Raw genomic sequence first — 17354 nt, 5'->3', positions numbered from 1 at the left:
CACCCCCAGCGGGCGCTTTACAGTCCAGTAGGTGGCGCCCGAGGCCACCTTCACGCCTCCCTGCCAACCGCGATTCCCAGTCTGGGTAGACCCTCTCCCCTGAGTCATCCCGGGCGGGGTGGGGGTGGGGGAGGATAGGAGATGGAGAAACTGAGGCCGGAAGTGGTCAGTCTTGTACCTGGGCTGAAGGTGCCAGGCACCAAAGAGCGGCGTGGAGTAGTCTGGGGCGTGGAAGCCTGCCGGCCGCCCCCACCCACCGCCCAACCCTGCCTTGCCCGAGCGGCGGCGGCTACAGACAGATTGGCTTTATTCGTGGACACGCGGAGCGGGGAGGCACCCGGGCCCGCCCACCCAGGACACGCTCACACGGGGGTTGGGGAACTCTCCATGCCACAATCACGACACACGACGCCCGCGTTCTGACTGGGCTGGCTGAGGGAGGGGGCGTGGCACAGCCTGGCTCCTGGTTTGGCTAAAAAAAAGGTTCTTGGGGTCGTTGTGGGAGTGGGGTGGGAGACTCTGGGGCTGCCCAGAGGACCCTCAGAGAGCCTCTGTTGGGAGTGTGTGGGGGAGCCGTTGCTTTCTGATCTTCTTTTAAAAATACATAGAACATGCTACATCCGCGCAGACATTGGACGGGGTAGGGTGGGGAGGAGGCAACATAGGTGGGGCGAAGCTACCAGCCACGGCTGCAGCCCCGGCCCTGTCCAGGCCCCAGGGATCCACGCGGGCGGGTAGGACAGACAGATGGACAGACACCAACACAGGCTCCAAGGGGGCCCCTTGGAGCAAAGGAAGATCTTGTGTTTGGGGGTCAGGGGTAGAAGGACAGCCCTGGTTCTGGGGGATGGGGCAGGGGATAGGGAAGGGATTGTGCTGCTGGTGGGGGGCCGTCCTGGGCCCTTACGCCTCTGGCTCATACTCCTGATACTCCTCCTGCATCAGAGGGATGGGGGTGGAGTGGGGAAGAGCAAAAGAGGAAGGGGTTGGAGACCAAGTGGCCATGTTCTGGCCCCGAGGCTCCTCCCCCTCAAGGAGGAACAGTGCATGCCCCTCTCCCTGGGCAGGGGAAGAACCTGGAAGTTGGGACAGCTGGGACTTCCCTGGGCAGGGGTGCCTGGGCCCCAGTGCTTGGCCCCATCTGTCCTCCCTCTCTGCTGCCACCTCCTAGGGCCTGGGTTCTAGAAAAGGGGGTGTGAAGTTTCCTGGCCCAACCCTATCCTCTCAGGGACTTCCCACCCCAGCTGGGAATGGTGGCAATCTTCTGGGATGCCCACAGCCCCACCCAGCCCTGCCACCACTCACCTGGGGCGGTTCCTCATAACTCTCGCCTTCTGGCTCCATCAGGGGCTCGATCAGTGGCTCCTCAGCAGCTTCCTGGGCCACTTCCTCTGGCTGCCAGCAGAGAAGGGACAGGACCATGAGGGCAGCTGGGAGATGCTCCCCCAAATTCCTACCCTGGGAACCTTATTTGGCTGATTGGGGGAAGGCTAGGCTTTGCTGGCTGTATAACCAGAATTTTTAATTCCATTGTTTATTTGGCGTGCCTTGGAAGTGGACTAAGGCATGAGGGGTGAAATCCCCCTAGATCACCATGAAGCTGGGAGTGGTGAGAAGAGGGGCTTTCCATATGCCTCTCCCCAGAGCCTGGTAGCCTACTGCTCTTCCATCATTTGGACTGGATGGGATGGGGAGATAGACAGTATACTCCATCACCGACTTATCCCTACCTGCCTTGTGTTAGGCTCTGCTGAGCATCGGGACCCCAGAGAGAACCCTGGAGGCTCCTCTGGGCTGGAGGGAGATGGAAGCTCTGAGACAGGGCCAGGCAGGAGCTTGGAGCCATTCCCCTGCCACCTTCCATCTATCCCTCCCCCAGGGTCCTGTGTGGCCTGGTTTCTTCAGCTGTTGCTATTTTAAGATAAGCTGGAAGCAACAGCTCATGGTGTTGCTTGGATGTGTGAGCTAAGACTCTCCCCTCCCCCCTGCATCTGCTGCCCAGACGGGTGCAGACCAGCAGGCACACAAGCAGGGGGGCTGCCAGACACATGGCCAGCCACCTGTGTGTGAGCACACGTGTGTGCACACACATGAGACAGAGCTGGCTACACACACCCACCCACAATCACCTGGGGTCCATGCACGGCTGCACACGGCCACATGTGGGTGGCACATTCCTGGACCCCTGGAGGTAGGAGGTTATACCACCTCCCCGTTCTCCACATATAACCACTGTCCCTCCCTATTGGTCAGAGATAAGAATCCCGGGAGTCTGGAGGGCTGGCCTAGAGAAGGCTTGCCTGACCCCCATCCAGGCAGCTTCAGTTCTTTCACGTGGCCAGTGGAGGTGGGCCCCGTGGGCACCCGAGTTTACAGCTACTGCCCTGGCTCATTTTCCCCAGTGTACAGATGGGTATATCAAGACCTAGGAGGTGGGTGAATTGGAAGTTTGCCCCAAGTCACCCAGTATTAAAAACTCCAGCTGGAACTCATTGCTTGGCAACAACCCACACGTCCAGCAGTAGCAGAACAAAGGTGGGCAGTATGGCCCATCAGGGATGGATGGCGCACAGTGAGAGGGGAGAAGGGCCACATCTGCCACGCCCAGCTGAACTGCTGCACAGTTGAGCTCGAGCAGCCAGGAAAAGAGCGTGTGCTTTGTGGTAACATGGAAATGGGGTTAAACATACCCAACTCATCTGTGCTGATGGAGTCACTCTTGGTGAGGGAGGCAGGGCCAGGACCAAGGGAAGGTGAATAAGGCATTTAGGGTACACATTTAAGAAGGACCCCACTCTTAGGGCCAAGCACATGAGACCCCAGAGTGGGTGTCCCCCTTAAATTTTGGGCCCCAGTATCCTCCCTCATCTTACCCTTGTCTTGGTCCTGGGGGTCACAGACTGGAAGAAGGCCTAAGGCAGGCTTCTGAGGGGCTGATGTCCTGTGTCTTAATGTGAGTGCTCATTACATGGGGGATTCGCTCTGTGAAAATTTATTGGGGCTGTGTGCTTTTTGTATGTATGTTGTACTTCAATAAAAAGTTTACTTTAAAAACATCCTAGCCCGGCCACTCACTAGCTTCGGTCAGTCACTTCACCTCTGGACTCAGCTGCCTTAGATGGGAAATGCGATGGTGCTGTCTGCTCTGTAGGGAGACAGGGAGGGTCGCATGGTAAGGCACCGAAGCAGAATGGGAGGTGGGCACACTTGGAAATGTGCACCCTGGGCTTGCGTGGGTTCTGCATGCCTCGTAGCCTCAAAGGGCTGCTGTTTAAATAGTAAGTCCATGATCCTGAGCTCCCTTGTGAGCAGTGGCTTGGAGTGTCAGAAGTGCTGGTAGGAAGGAAGAGGCCTGAGAGAAATGGTTCTGGGCAAAGGCCCCTCGAGGTTGAGAGCTCAGCCTCAGATCTGGCTTTCTCTGCACCCCAGCTCCCAGCACGGACCCTGGCCCTGAGGCGGCTACCAGCAACTTCACTGCCTTAAACCTGAGCTTCTCCTCCCAAGTACCTTCTTAGAGAGGCAGGCAAGTCACTTCACCTCTCTGGGCCTCGGCTCCTTCATCTGTAAAATGGACATGCTATAGTGCCTTCTTCCCAGAGAATATAAAGATTCAGTGAGTTACTCCAGGTACTGAGTCTAGAACCCTCCCTGCCCACATAAGAGATCAGTGAATAGGAAGGATCCTTGGAACAATAATACATGGGGAGTCACACAGCTGGTAAAACGCATACACAGGACCTAAGCCAGAACTTCCAAGTCTGGTCCCAGACTAGTGACAGGCGAAAGGGTCAATGTGTAAAGGCCTGTGATGAAGGGTGGTCCTTGGACCCGTAGTACCAGCATCACTCTGGCATCTGTTTGAAATGCAAACTCTCAGGTCCCACCTCAGACCTACTGAGTCAGAAATTCTAGGGAGGCGGCAGACGGTCTGTATTTTAACCTGGCCTCCTGCTGATTTGGATGGACACAGAAGTTTTGAGAACCTTTGATAAATACCTAATGTGTGTAAAAGCCCTCTTGCATTCATCTTCTATCTTATAGGCAAAGAAGCCGGCTCAGAGAGGTGATGGACTCTGCCCAGGGTCACGGAGTCAGGACGTAGTGGAGGTGGCACTTAATCCAACTCTGGCGTTTCAGAGTTCACAGGTCTTATGCTATAGTGGGTCCCAATGAAGGTGTCTTCCTTCATGCACGTGGGGGTACGGTTCTCCTGTCTGCACAAGTATGTGATGGACAACACAGCCCTCCCCTGTGGCCCACACTTGCTGATGCCTGCCTCAGGGCCTTTGCCAATGCTGCTTTACTGCCTGAAATACAATTCTCACAAGGCTCACCCCATCCCTTGGGGGTCAGCTCAAATGTCACCTCAACAGAGAAGCCCTCCCAACTACAGCAGTCTCTTTACACCTTGACTCTCTACCATATCATCTTTGTCTTTTCTTCATAGCACTTAGCCCCGTCTAAAACCATCTCATTCATTGGTTATCTATCTTCTTCCACTACAGCATCTGCTCCCTGAACATAGGAACTTATTCGCCATGGCAACTTCTAGAATAATTCCTCTCTGGCATGGATACTTGTTGAAGACAAGAAAGAACAAACAATCCGTGACATGCGGACGTGGCCCAAAGTGGTCCGGGTCACACTCAGAAGCAGGATACAAGTATAGAGCCAGAACTGGGGGCCCAGTCACAGGGACTACCGCACCCCTACCCACCCTGCGAACTCATTCTGAGCTGAGTCTCACAGAGCTCCATAGAACGTGAGGCCAGGTGTGCCTCCGGCTGACTGGGGCATGTTTATGTTGTGCCTGCCATGTGTGTGCATACACGCGTGGGTGTGTGCATGTGCGTGTGTATGGCGAGAGGACAGCTCACCTTCAGATCAGCGGGGAATTCCTCCTTCTTCACCAGGCCCGTGGCTGCGGCAATGTTCCCAGCCCCGGAGAACACAGCTCCTCCCAGATGGGACGCCTGCTCCTTGGTTTTTTCAGCCACTGGAGCAGGGAGACGATTGGGGAAGGGGGTTGGGGGCCCAGGTAAAGCAGAAAGAAATGCGTCTCTCTCCCACATGGTGTTCCAGCTGGCCTCCCTCATGGAGCACACTCTCAGGAATCCTTGGGGATGCCCTCTTCCACTGCCACCCCCCCTCCAGATCCCGGCCAGATCCCAGGCCCGAGGTGAGGGAAGGGAGCTGTGCCAGGGCTGGGCTGGTACCTGAAGCCACTCCTTGCACCACCCCCTCTCGAGTCTTGCTTCCTGCAGGGACAAAAAGGAGCACACATCAGGTCTCTGAGCTGAGGGAACAGAGCCTCTGGCAAGCGTGGTGGTTATGGAGTGGGCAGAGGGACCCAGTCAGCAGTGGGCATCCTGGCCCCATCACAAATCCCACAGATGCCCCCCCCCCATCGCAGCACTGAGCCCTCCACACCTACTTCCTGAGGACTTCGAGTTCTCCCTAAGTTCTCCCTCACCGCCGGCCCCTCCTCCACCTGAAAGGATCTCCATGCCTTCTGGGGGGATGCTGCCTGGGAGCCAACACAGCTCAAAGCACATTCCTTTACCTCTCAGCCTCGGTGAGCAGGTGAGGTGGGAGTGGGGGTGGAGCGGGGGGTGTGTGTCGGTAGTGGTGGTGTGTATTTGGAAAGGTTCCTCTGGTGCCCTTGATGCCTGACTGCCCACATCCCACCTATGGACCCTCACACCCACCAGCCCCCGCTCCATTTCTTCTAAAGTCTCTTCTAACTGGGGTGTGAGTTCCTTCTTCTGGCCAGAGTGAGGAGCTTCTCAAGTATGTGATGGGTCTGAGGGTGCCTGACACCCATGGCACTGGCTGGGTCTTCTCGGGAGGGTAACGGCTGGGAGAGGCAAGATGGTCTGATCCGAGGTGGGCAGGGAGGTAGGCAGGAGGCTTCAGAGTAGTGGGGTGTCTCCTATTCTGGGGATGTAGCCATACAGACAACAGCTGGTAGACCCTGAAATGGGTAAGGGGTGTCTGGGAGGGCTGAGGCTAATGGAAGCAGAGGACGGCATGGGAAGGCAGGAACGCCCCAGGCTCTAGCCAGCCAGACAGAGACAGTGGGGGGGGGTGTGTTGCATTGCACCCCGTCATTCCTCCCACAAACATTTGTTGGCACCTGCTCTGTGCCAGGTCCTAGGCCAAAGGCTCACCATCAGATGGGGTAAGAGAAGAGCAGATTTGGTACCCTAGACCTCAAGTAGTGGGGCAAGGACTTCCATCCAGCCTCCAAGGGGTACATGGTAGGGGAGGGGTACTGCCTGGGCCTTGACAAATGGGGAGCAGGGGGATATGCAGAAAGGAGACTGGGGAGGGTATCTCAGGCACAGGAAACCAGCCAGATAGGGCACAGAGAGGTGTCTGCACAGAGACAGACCTGGGCTGCTCAGAGCCCAGCAGTGCTATCTGTGCACCTGGAGAGATGGACACACGGACTGAGGCAGGACCAAGAACGGCGTTGAATTACAGGCTGCAGGAAGCTGAGGCTTTAATGTGTAGGAACTGGGGGCCAGGTTCCTGGGCAGGCGGAAGAGCAGGAGGTGCCAAACTAAGGGGAAGGGGGTGCTTCAAGTCTGTTAGCAGGGAGACCGAGCTGGGTGCCAGGGATACATAGGAGCGAAAGGGCGGCAAGATACAAGGAGGAGGGCGGCCAGAGCTGGGGCCTGGCAGGTGTGGGCTCAAGCCTTATCTCCATCACCTGTGCCCTAGTTCCAGCCACCCTCATCGGCTGGCTACACTACCCTTCACCAGGCCTCCCTGCATTTGGTCTCTCCGCAGAGACCCAAGGAAACTTTCTACGCTGAAGTCAGATCATGTCAGTCCTTAGCTTACAATCTCTCCTGGCAGGTCATAATGATCCTTTGGCCTGGGCATCAACGCCCCCTTGTGAGCTGTCACTCGCCGGTTTTTCTGAGCTCAACCCCCACCACTCCTTCCTGCCCTCTGCTCTCTAGCCCTGTCTCCTTCAGCCCTTTTCTGCTTCCTCCAACTCCCCTCCTCCAGGCAGCTTCTTATTCTTTGGGGTTCAGCTCAAATGCTAGCCTCTATGATTACGCTACTGCAGTGGTCCCCATCCCAGCCGCTGGATGTCAGATCCCACGCCTGGGGTGCTCTGTATCACTATCAGGAGAGTCGGCACCTACTAGCGTGTAGTAAGAAGTCGGTATTTTTCAAATTGCCACAATCCCAAATCTGCCACAACCACGGGCAAATTAACCAGCCCTCTTCCGCCCACACAAAGGATCATTCTGCCTACTACACACCGGTAAGCCCTGAATCACCACGGAAATTCGCTAATCGTCAGTTTGGGGCCTTGCATCCCCTTATGCAAATGCCCCTGCGGGCTCCCTCTCCTCTCACACTTAGGATGAGAGATTTTAATCACTCGGCCTTTCTCTTCACATAGCTGGAAGCGGCAAAGAGGAGGGACCCAGAGGCAATGATGGAGCTCCTGGCATCGGGAGGCAGGAAGACCCTAACAGCGGCTCTGAGGTGGACCTTGCAGGAGAGGAGGGCTAAGGGGCAGTCCCAATAACACAGGGGCTCTGGAGTCTATAAGGCTTGGCTCCAACTCCAGCTTCAGGTTTCAGCAGCTGTGTGACCTTGAGCACTGTAGTTAAACCTCTGGGAAGCCCACTTTTCTTGGTCTGTGGAATGGGTGAGGGGCACGAGGTGAGGTAATGGATGTTATGGCATTTCCCAGGGTACTCGGCAGAGAATAAGGGCTAAACACCAGGAACTAGTAATCATGTGAGTAAGAACAAAGCTGTCTGCTTTGACCCATGCATCTGTCCCCGGCCTTTCAGCTGAACCCCACTCTCCCCAACTCTTCCCTCCATTTTTCTCTCCCCATAGGTCTCATCACTGACCCAGGCTTCCTTCCTTCCGCTGGCTGTGTCCCCAGTGACCCCTACTGACCCCGCCCCATCTGCTGACTCATATTCTCCCACCCAGACCCCTCCGTGGACAACTCCCTCCCTCCAAGGACCCTGGCCCCATTCCCTCCAAGGACCCCCAATCCCCGCAGAGCCCCGGAAGCCTTGCCCCTTGCCCACCGACGTAGAGGACGCCCTCCTTGGTCTTCTCCGCGGCCTCGGTGACCCCCTGCTTGGTTTTTTCCGCGGCGGCCACGACGCCCTCCTTGGCCATGGACAGGCCCTTCATGAACACGTCCATCCTGGCGGCCTGGGGAGGGCAAACACACCGGCACGGGTGCGCTGGCCCCGCACCCTCACCCCAGTCCTTCCCCTGGGACGCTGGTTACCCACCCTCCCTTCGCTCCTGAGACCCCGGCGCCCTTCCCGGCCGGGCCCCCTCCTTGTCATATCCCCTCCCCAGCGGGAGGCCACAGGGCCGCGACAAGTCCCGCGTCCTTGAAACCCGGGGACGCGGGAGGAGCCACTGCCTCGGTTATTCGGGGCATTGCAACCTGCAGCCCCGCGCAATCGGGGTGCTGGGCTCGGCGCGAAGTCCCGGGGCCTGCCTGTATACACGACAGAGTCACACGACCGTACACACAAACATTCTCCACCGACACGCTCACGTGCACATACAGGACACGCAGACGTTCAAACGCGCACGGACGCCCTGACACACAGGAACACACGGGCCTGGAAGCACGACCACACGGCCACCCAGCCAGTTGCGGGCACAGGGCAGCAATCACACAAACACCCCAGGGCGCACACCGACACGCACCTACCGGAACCCTCTCTGCGTTCTCGCGCGGGTTCCCCGTCTCCGCTCCCAGCCGCTTCCCCATCCCGCCCAGTCCCCTCTCCTTCCCCAGCCCCTTCCCGGACCCCGGCGTCCGGAGCGCAGCGGCCTTACCTGGAAGCTGGGCCCGGGCTGGGGATGGAGGAGTGGCTGCGGCTGCGGCTGCGGCGAGCGGACGCAGGGGCTCGGCTAGGCCGGGCTGGGGTGGGCTTGGGGCGGATGGGGGAATCGGGGCCTCGCCAAGTGCCCAGGTCGGTCGGCAGCAGGCGGGGCGCGGGCCCTGAGCCGGGGCGCAGCGATGCCCGGGCCTTCGGTGCGTCGCCAGCCGCGGATCGCGCCCTGCGCCCTGCGGGACCGCACGCTCCGGCTCCGGTTCCGGCTCGGGCTCCCGCTCGGGCGCTGCGGCAGCTCTGAGCTCAGCGCCCCCTCTGGCGGCCGCGCCGCCCCCTCAGCCTGACTGACAGGGGGCGGGGAGGGTGACATCTCCGCGGAGCCCGCTAGCCTCCCGGGGCCGGCCCCCGACGCGCTGCTGGGGACCTCTGGGCGTCAGACCCGCATTCAGCCCCCGAGAGTCTAATCGGGGAGGGGAGACAATGCAGAGCGCCAAGAGTAGGGAAGACATACTGTCTGCAGTTGGCTTTGGGGTTCAAATGGGTTTGAATCTCAGGGGTGCTTCTTATTAACTGTGGGACCTTGGGCTACTCAGCCTTCCTATCTGAACGCCAGTTTCTTTTTCGGCAAAATAATAGATGACTCGCTCAACGAATGTTGATTGAACGTTTAGACAGATGCTAGGCAGGTTTGAGGCTGGGGACAGTGGAAAAGGAAACCAAGGTCCCTGCCCTTGGGGAGTTTAAAATGATGTGTTTGTGTGTGTGCAGAGATGGGAAAACAAACGTGTCAGCACTTAAACCTAACAAGGTTGTTTCAGCTTGTGAGCAATGTTATGAAGATAATGGAATGGTGATGTAACAGAATGACTAGAGGAGGGTGCTTGAGACAGAGTGGCCAGGGAAGGCCAGTGGGAGCAGAGACCCCAGAGAGGCATCCTGGCCAATATGGGGAAGATCCATAGGGAGGCAGCTGCACATACAAAGGTCCTGAGACAGGACTGTGCTTAGGAACAAATAAAAGGAAGTACAGCTGGATAGCCAGGCGTGAATGAGGATTAGACAAGACCATTTTTTGGTGTGTGGTTATGGTGGGGATTGTCAAATGGCCATAGAATGCCAGGCACACATAGGTGCTCAGTTGGAGCAACGACAGAATTATGCCCAAGAAATTATGGGATTCCAGAGGAAGAGGACTGCAGCAGATCAGGGGAATCAGGGAAGTCTGAACAGAGGAGGTGACCTCTGTGCTACGTTTCACAGGAGAGATAAGTTTTTACTTGGAAGACAGGCTGGAACAGCATTTTAGGCTATGGGTATAGCATGGGCAAAGGCACTGTGGCTGGAAATGCAGGGTGGGTAAATGACAGGGGATGAGGTGAGGAGGCAGCCAGACAGTGCAAGGTCCTGGGAGGGAAAGTGTTCATAGGCCACTGATGAATAGCTGCAAACTGGTGCATGGTTTTTGGAAAGCAGTCTGCCAATGTTTACCAAAAACATAAATGCATGCTCCTTTTGAGCCAACAGTTCCCCTTCCAGGAATTCATTCCTTGGATCTGCTCACACAAGCGCACAAAGCCGTTTGTACAAGGATGTTCACTACAGCACTGAAAATAATGCAAATGTCCATCTGTAGGGGACTGGCTAGTTAATTGTGGGACATCTGTCCAGTGAATGGATGAGCAGGACCCATGTGTACTGACATGGCAGTATATGGAGAAATGGTGTGAAGTGAGAGAGGGAGGTACTAAACTGCAATGTGGGGAACTAGTCAGTTTGTTACATAGACACACACAGTTACATAAGACCCCTTATACACACATATATACATATTTACATCTAGATATACAAAGATCATGCCAACAAGGACTTCCAAAATAGGGTTATAGCAGTTGCCCCTGGCAAATAGGGCTGAGAGCACTCAAGGAGGGAAGTTTTTTACATTTTATCACCTTCCTTCTTATGCTGTTTGGTTATTTTACTTTGAATGGTGTTTTATTTTTATTTATTTATTTTTAAAGATTTTATTTATTTATTTGACAGAGATCACAAGTAGGCAGAGAGGCAGGCAGAGGAGGGGGGGAAGCAGGCTAAAAGCTATCATGGGTGATGTCTGTCATTATTTTTGGCCTCTCAGCATTGGACCTGTCTCCTTCTTATGTTTGGGGGGTCCCCCACATTTTGAGGCAGGGCCCACCTCCCCCTCTGGGAGCTGACAGTGCTTTCCTAGCCTTCCTCGAAGCCCAGACATGTGACCTCAGCCCCAGACACCTCAGCCCCAGCCTTGAACATGAATTAGCAGGGAAGGAGGGCTCTTAGCTCTGGCAAGGACTGGTGATATTGGTGGTGGCAGGTCCTACTAGGGACCATGGACAGCAGTGACACTGCTTCTGGGTGCATCCAGCACCAACAGCGCAACCACGTTGTCCATGCCCAGCTGTAGCATCGGGGGAACCTTCTAGAGTGTGCCTGGTAGTGTGATTTGGAGCATTAATCCAGGATGCGCTGTCTTCAAGGGGGACTCTCTGGCCTTCCTGGAGAGTTTCTGAGCTGCCCAGTATTGGATAATAAAAACCTTATCTGCTTAAATTAGCCAGAAACGATTTTTGTGACTCTCAACTAAGAACCCCAGAATGTCAAAATAGATGATGAAGAAGCAAAGAGGAGGGAGGGGGGAAGAGAGAAAGACCACACGAAGTGTTGTATTTCTGTCGTAGGAACTGGGAGGTCACTGAAGGATTTTAAGCACCAGAGAGACTGAAGTGAGATTTGCATTTTGTGGGACCACATGGAGGTGAACAGTTGGAGGGTCTGGGACACATGAGAAACCTGGGGCAGAATCCATCAGGACTGATGGTGGAGCCCGAACCAGAAAAGCCTCAGTGAGGCTGGAACAGGTTTGGAGGGACAGTTGGGTGTTGTTTAGGAGGTAACCTATTATGTGTTGGGGAAGAGGCAGAGGGATGAGATGAGAGAAGATTCCCAGGTTCCTGGCTAGGACAGCAGGTGAGAGATGCTGTTGTAAAATGAATTAGACATTGAGGTGGCTCAAGACCTGGGTGGCTCAGTCGGTTAAGTGTTTGCCTTCAGCTCAGGTCATGATCCCAGGGTCCTGGGATCTCAGCCCTGCATCGGGATCCCTGCTTGGTAGGAAGCCTGCTTCTCCCTCTCCCTCTGCCTGCTGTTCCCCATGCTTGTGTTTTCCCCTGTCAAATAAATAAATAAAATCTGAAAGAAAGAAAGAACGAACATAGAGGAGATGAGGCAGCTTCCAGGATTGGGGGTGGTGGGTGGGATTGAGAGCTTGTTTGAGGCTTAATAAAGCTCATTGTGCAGTGCCTGATAGACAAACTGAAGGAGGTATCCAGCAGATGGACATCTGAGCTGGTGCTGAGGGCATCACTTGGGGCTGGCTACAGGTATCTATTTGGGCCACTGTGTACTTGGAATTCTTTAACGTGTGGATTTCTTAAGCAGGGAGATACCTTGATTTGTAGAAATTCCCCACATCCATGGTGTGAATTCTCTCTTTGTGATTGATTTCACTGTCAGTGTGATGTCACAGAGCGAGAACTGGAAAGAGATGGGCCACAGTATGGCCTTTTATAGTATTTTCATCATACAGATAAATTTAATAAGAACAATCTTAAAAGCATTGATAATAATAAAATAACTAGAAAGCTATTTTTTGAGCATTTATCATCTGTTTTAAACATAATCTATATAACCATAAGCTTATATAACTTAATTTTTAATAATGACCTTAACACCTGGCTCACAAACTCCTGAAACTGTAATAATTGCTCTCATGAGCTGGTCTAAGGCAGCCCAATATCCCACCGGATTTGGAGTCATTAGCATGCAGGTGGTGGTTAGAGTCATGGGGGGGGATGCGATTGCCCAGGAGAACATGGAGAGTGACAAGGGGAGGGTCCAGAACAGAATCCTGAGGCACTGCAAACTTCATGTGTGGCCAGGGGTGGAGGACCTGGCTAAGAGACTGAGAAGGAGCATCACAGGGAAGAGGAGAAGCTGGAAAGATTGGTAGCTGGGAAACCAAGGGGATGAGAGGACAGCTGGTTAAATGCTACAGAGGGGCCAAAAGCAACAAGGAGTAATGAGCCCTCAGATTCACAGCAAGTGGGCCGTCAGGGACATAACAGTAGCACAGGGGTTGTGGGAGCCCAGGAGGGAAGGAGCACCTCCAGAAAGCCTCCAGGAGAAAGTGATATTCAGGCTGGGTTTTGAAAAATGAGAAGGACCTCACAAGTGATGGTGAACATTCTTGGCAGAAGATTCAACAGGTGAAAAAGTCCAGGGTGCAAAGGGAGCAGAAGACAGGGTTACATTGTGAATCAGGCAGATAGTTCATCTGGCTGCTAATACAGAAGCTTAGGCAAAGCAGGTTTTTATTCCTTCACTTAAAGAAGCCTAGTGGTAGGCAGGCCACAGCTGGTTTGACAACTGTACATTCCTCAGGAATCTAGACTCCTACCTTCCTGTGCCACCATTCTTTTTTTTTTTTTTTAAAGATTTTATTTATTTATTTGACAGAGATCATAAGTAAGCAGAGAGGCAGGGAGAGTCAGAGGAGGAAGCAGACTCCCCACCGAGCAGAGAGCCTGATGCGGGACCTGTGCCTCCATTCTTAGTACACAAATTCTACCTTCAAGGTCATCTCATGGTCCAAAACAGCTGCTGCAGCTCCAGCCATCATATCCATGCAGAAGGCAGGAAGAGAGGAAGTAGGGTAAAAGGGCAGCTGCCAGTTGTCTCTCTTTCCCAAGGAGTTTTCAGAAGCTAACAACTTCTGCATGTCTCCAGGCTATGCCTTGCTTTAGGGAGGCTGGAAATGTGTGGCAATCTAACTGGGCCTATGACTGCCCAGAATCAAAGTATGAGAGGGGGAGCATGGTTACTGAGAAGGCCACTAGTATAGCTGTCGCTATTTCTTTTTGCACCCAGCTTTTTTATTTTGAAAAACTTCACACCTAGAGAAAATTTGCAAGGACCACACTGCAGCGAATAAAATCTCTGGAAGAGTTGCAATAGTAATGTAACGAATGCCAGAATATTCTCCAGCTAGATTCACCAGGTGTTAACATCTGCTACATCTTTCTTTGACTCTCTATGTACTGTCCTCTCTATGTACTGTCTCCAGAAAGAAGGCTGCGTGGCCACTGGGCTGCCACTTACCAGCACAAGAGATTCTTCACTCTGTGTCACACTGCGGCCCACCTCCTCCCCCTCTCCCCTTTAGGGTACAGGATGGCAGAGCCCAGGCCCCTCTGGGCCTCCTTCTGACCAGGCCCTGATCCTGTGAATTCTCCGGGACCTCTCCCCGGTTCCATTTTCTCTTCCCCAGGAAAATGGGGCTCTCCATTCCCCTCTTCCCAAGAACGTACTGAGAATGGTTGCGGGAGCTTGGGGGAGGGAAGGGTGGGAGAATGTGGGGAGGGGTTGGGAGAAAATCCCCAGCGGAGCAGCTGGAGGGGCTGGAGCAGCTGGAGGGGCTGGAGCAGCTGGAGGGGCTGGAGCAGCTGGGGCGGCTGGAGCAGCTGGGGCGGCTGGAGCGGCTGGCATTCTCTTAAGAGGATCACGGAGATCCTGGTGATCCCAGCCCTGCCTGGGTTTTTTGAAAATCCAGCTGGGTCTTTGTAACTCTGTGTGTGGTGCCTGACAGCGTGATTAAACATTTATCAACATTTCTGCTGTCCGGAGGCCTCAGGTTGGGGAGGAAGGCCAGCAGGCAGGGTGGGAGCTGAAAACAGAGAGAGAAGTGAACGATGCTCACCGCAGGTCTACCACATCGCAGGCATGGCCTCCATTGTATTAATTGTATTAATCCCTAAAATCAAGCCTGGAAAACAGACATTTTCAGTCCCCTCCCCGGCTTACAGATGAGGGAGTCAACACCCAAAGAGGGGAAGTCATATAACCCGCCATTGGCATCTATTCTTCCCAGTCAGTTTCTCCTGAGCATCTATCTACCAGGTGCCAGGCCCTGTTCTAGTACCAGAGATACAGCAGAAAACAAGACCATGAAGTCCTTGCTCTTCTAAAACTGAAATTCTAGTAGGAAGCAATAGACAGCCAATGAACCAGTGACCAGATGAGATGGTGCTGCTCGTGTCCAAATCAGTGATGTCCACCTGCTAAATCTAAAGGTCAACCCTCCCTCCTCGCTTAGCCCTCCGAGTCCTTGCTAAGAGCTACAGGTACTAGAGAGCACAGCTGTGAATGGTTCTTCTGTTCTAGTAGAGAAAGGCAGATGGGTAAAATAAATAAGGGAAATACATGGTATGTTAGGAGGGGCTACACTGGAAGGCCCTCTTTGAGAAGGCAACATTTGAGCCCAGTCCAGAAGGACAAGAAGTCAGTCCCGCAAAGAGTTGGAGAGCAAATGGCAAGTGCAAAGGCCCTGAGGCAAGAGCCAGTCTGGCCTGTTGGAGGCTCGGTGTGCTTGGAGCACTGTGAGCCTGGATCATGCAGAAACCTGCAGGCCCACAACCTGGACTTTGGGTCACAATCTGGGTGTCCTGGAGGGTTTTAAATAGAGGACTTAAGTGGTCAGATTAATATTTTAAACGAGCCCTCTGAGGCAAGTGGAGAATGTTCTGTAAGGAGGAGGAAGTAGAAGTAAGGAGAGTGTTAGGAGAGACTTGGGCAGTGGCCCAGGCCAGAGATGGCAGGCTTGCCTAGAGTGGGGGCAGTGGGGAGTCAGAGGAATGGGCAGATTCAAGATATTTTCGGAGTCGTATGGTAGGATTGGGGTGCAGGAGCCCACTGTGCAGAAGTCCTCCACAGAGGGACGCCTGGGTGGCTCAGTTGGTTGGACGACTGCCTTCGGCTCAGGTCATGATCTGGGAGTCTCGGGATCGAGTCCTGCATCAGGCTCCCAGCTCCATGGGGAGTCTGCTTCTCCCTCTGACCTTCTCCTCGCTCATGCTCTCTCTCACTGTCTCTCTCTCAAATAAATAAAATCTTTAAAAAAAAAAAAGAAGTCCTCCATAGATAGACTTGGGAGGGCTTTGAGTAGGGACCAGGACCCCATAGGTTTATTCCTAGGGTGTTTCCTTAGTGATCTAACTCCAGAGTCCACATGCTGTCCCACGCTGGAAGATGTGGAAGAAGGTGGGAAGGGGCATTGCAGCTGGCAGGAGCGTTCCATGCCAGGCTCTGGGCCAGGACTCTCAGGCAGCTTAGACCAAGCCTGGCACTCAGGGAAGGTCCTTTTCCTTTTTTCTCCATCAAATATAGATTCATGATCTCTCCCCAAACCCTGGCCCTCCTCCAGCACTTCCTCTGTCCAAAATTCTTGGACACTTTTCCAATCAGGAGGTGGGATTATGTCCCCATCTTTGAATGTGGGCCCTGGGACACTAATAGAATACAGCGGACACAATGCTGTGCCAGGTTTTGGACCCAGGCCTTAAGAAGCTGGCAGCTCTTGCTTCCTGTCTCTTGGGATGCTGCTTCTGGGATCCTAGCCACCATGCCGTGAGGAGGCCAAGCAGCCACATGGAGAGGTACATAGAGCTGTCTCAGCCTACACTGCCAGCTGAGGGTCCAGCTGACTGCTGGTATCAACTGTCCCAGGGAGGGACAGATGACTCTAGCCCCAGCCCGTAAGCCACTCTGACTGACCGCACTTTGGAGCAGAGCTGAGCTGTCCCTAGTGAGTAGAACCTGAACTGTAGATTGGTGAGCAAAACAGAGAACTGTTGCTGTTTTAAGCCATTAAGGTTGGGGTGGCTTGTGATGTGGCAACAGGTAGTTGGGACACTGTGGCCCACTTCTCCAGAGCAGATCCATCACCAGAGGCTAGACAGTCTTCCTTCCAAACACTTCTGACATCCGTCATGTTCTCTCCACCTTCCCTGTCCCCAGATCTGCCACCTGGACAACTATATTAGTAAACGTATTCTCCTCCTCTGGATACCACAGAGTTTGTTTCCTGCAGAGAAGCCCAAAGAACTTGCTGGAAAGCCCATCTGATTACCTCCCCAGCCCATCTGTATCCACTTGAAATCCTCAGTGGCTCTCCATTTTCCTAAGATCAAGACCTACCAGCCTTTCCTCCTTTGGGCATCAGCCACACAGGTGTTTCTTTTTTTCCTCCAGTGCCCCATGTTCACTTTGCCCCTGGGCCTTTGCACATGCTGCTCCCAGTCCCTGAGATGCCCTTTTCCACCCACCTAGTTAACTCTTATTCATGCCTTAGGTATCAGCGCCAACATCACCTCATCCATGAACTGCCTCCAAGCTAGTGGTTCTCAAAATGGGCTTCTTGACCAGCAACCTCAGGGAGCTTGTTAGAAATGCCAGTTCTATCAGATTCTGAGGGCAGCGCCCATCAGCCTGTTTAACAAGGCCTGCCGGTGGTTCTGATCCGTGCACTGGAGAACTGCCACTCGAAAGCCCCCAGTTCAGGTCATGTACTTATCTTGCTCCATCTGCGAACTCCCTTCCTTCCGAGGTCTGAATCCGTGACTACACAGGTGTTTGTGA

The 17354-nt window shown here is 54.1% G+C and overlaps 1 protein-coding gene across 1 annotated transcript; it reads right to left on the bottom strand.

Annotated features, from left to right (window-relative positions):
• Positions 1-290: 290 nt before the first annotated feature.
• On the bottom strand, positions 291-8870 carry SNCB (synuclein beta). The gene is made up of 6 exons (XM_044228975.1): positions 8848-8870; positions 8073-8202; positions 5217-5258; positions 4878-4996; positions 1306-1395; positions 291-936 (listed from the first exon to the last, which is right to left on the bottom strand). The coding sequence occupies exons 2-6, from the start codon at positions 8191-8193 to the stop codon at positions 904-906; spliced, it is 405 nt and encodes a 134-aa protein (XP_044084910.1). The 5' UTR covers positions 8194-8202; positions 8848-8870; the 3' UTR covers positions 291-903.
• Between the last annotated feature and the right edge of the window lie 8484 nt (positions 8871-17354).

Source organism: Neovison vison, chromosome 1 (genome assembly GCF_020171115.1).
Source record: "Neovison vison isolate M4711 chromosome 1, ASM_NN_V1, whole genome shotgun sequence".
In the NCBI taxonomy this organism is placed as follows: Eukaryota; Metazoa; Chordata; class Mammalia; order Carnivora; family Mustelidae; genus Neogale; species Neogale vison.
Note: the sequence above shows the minus strand (reverse complement) of the source record. Positions and strands in the feature narration are given on the sequence as shown.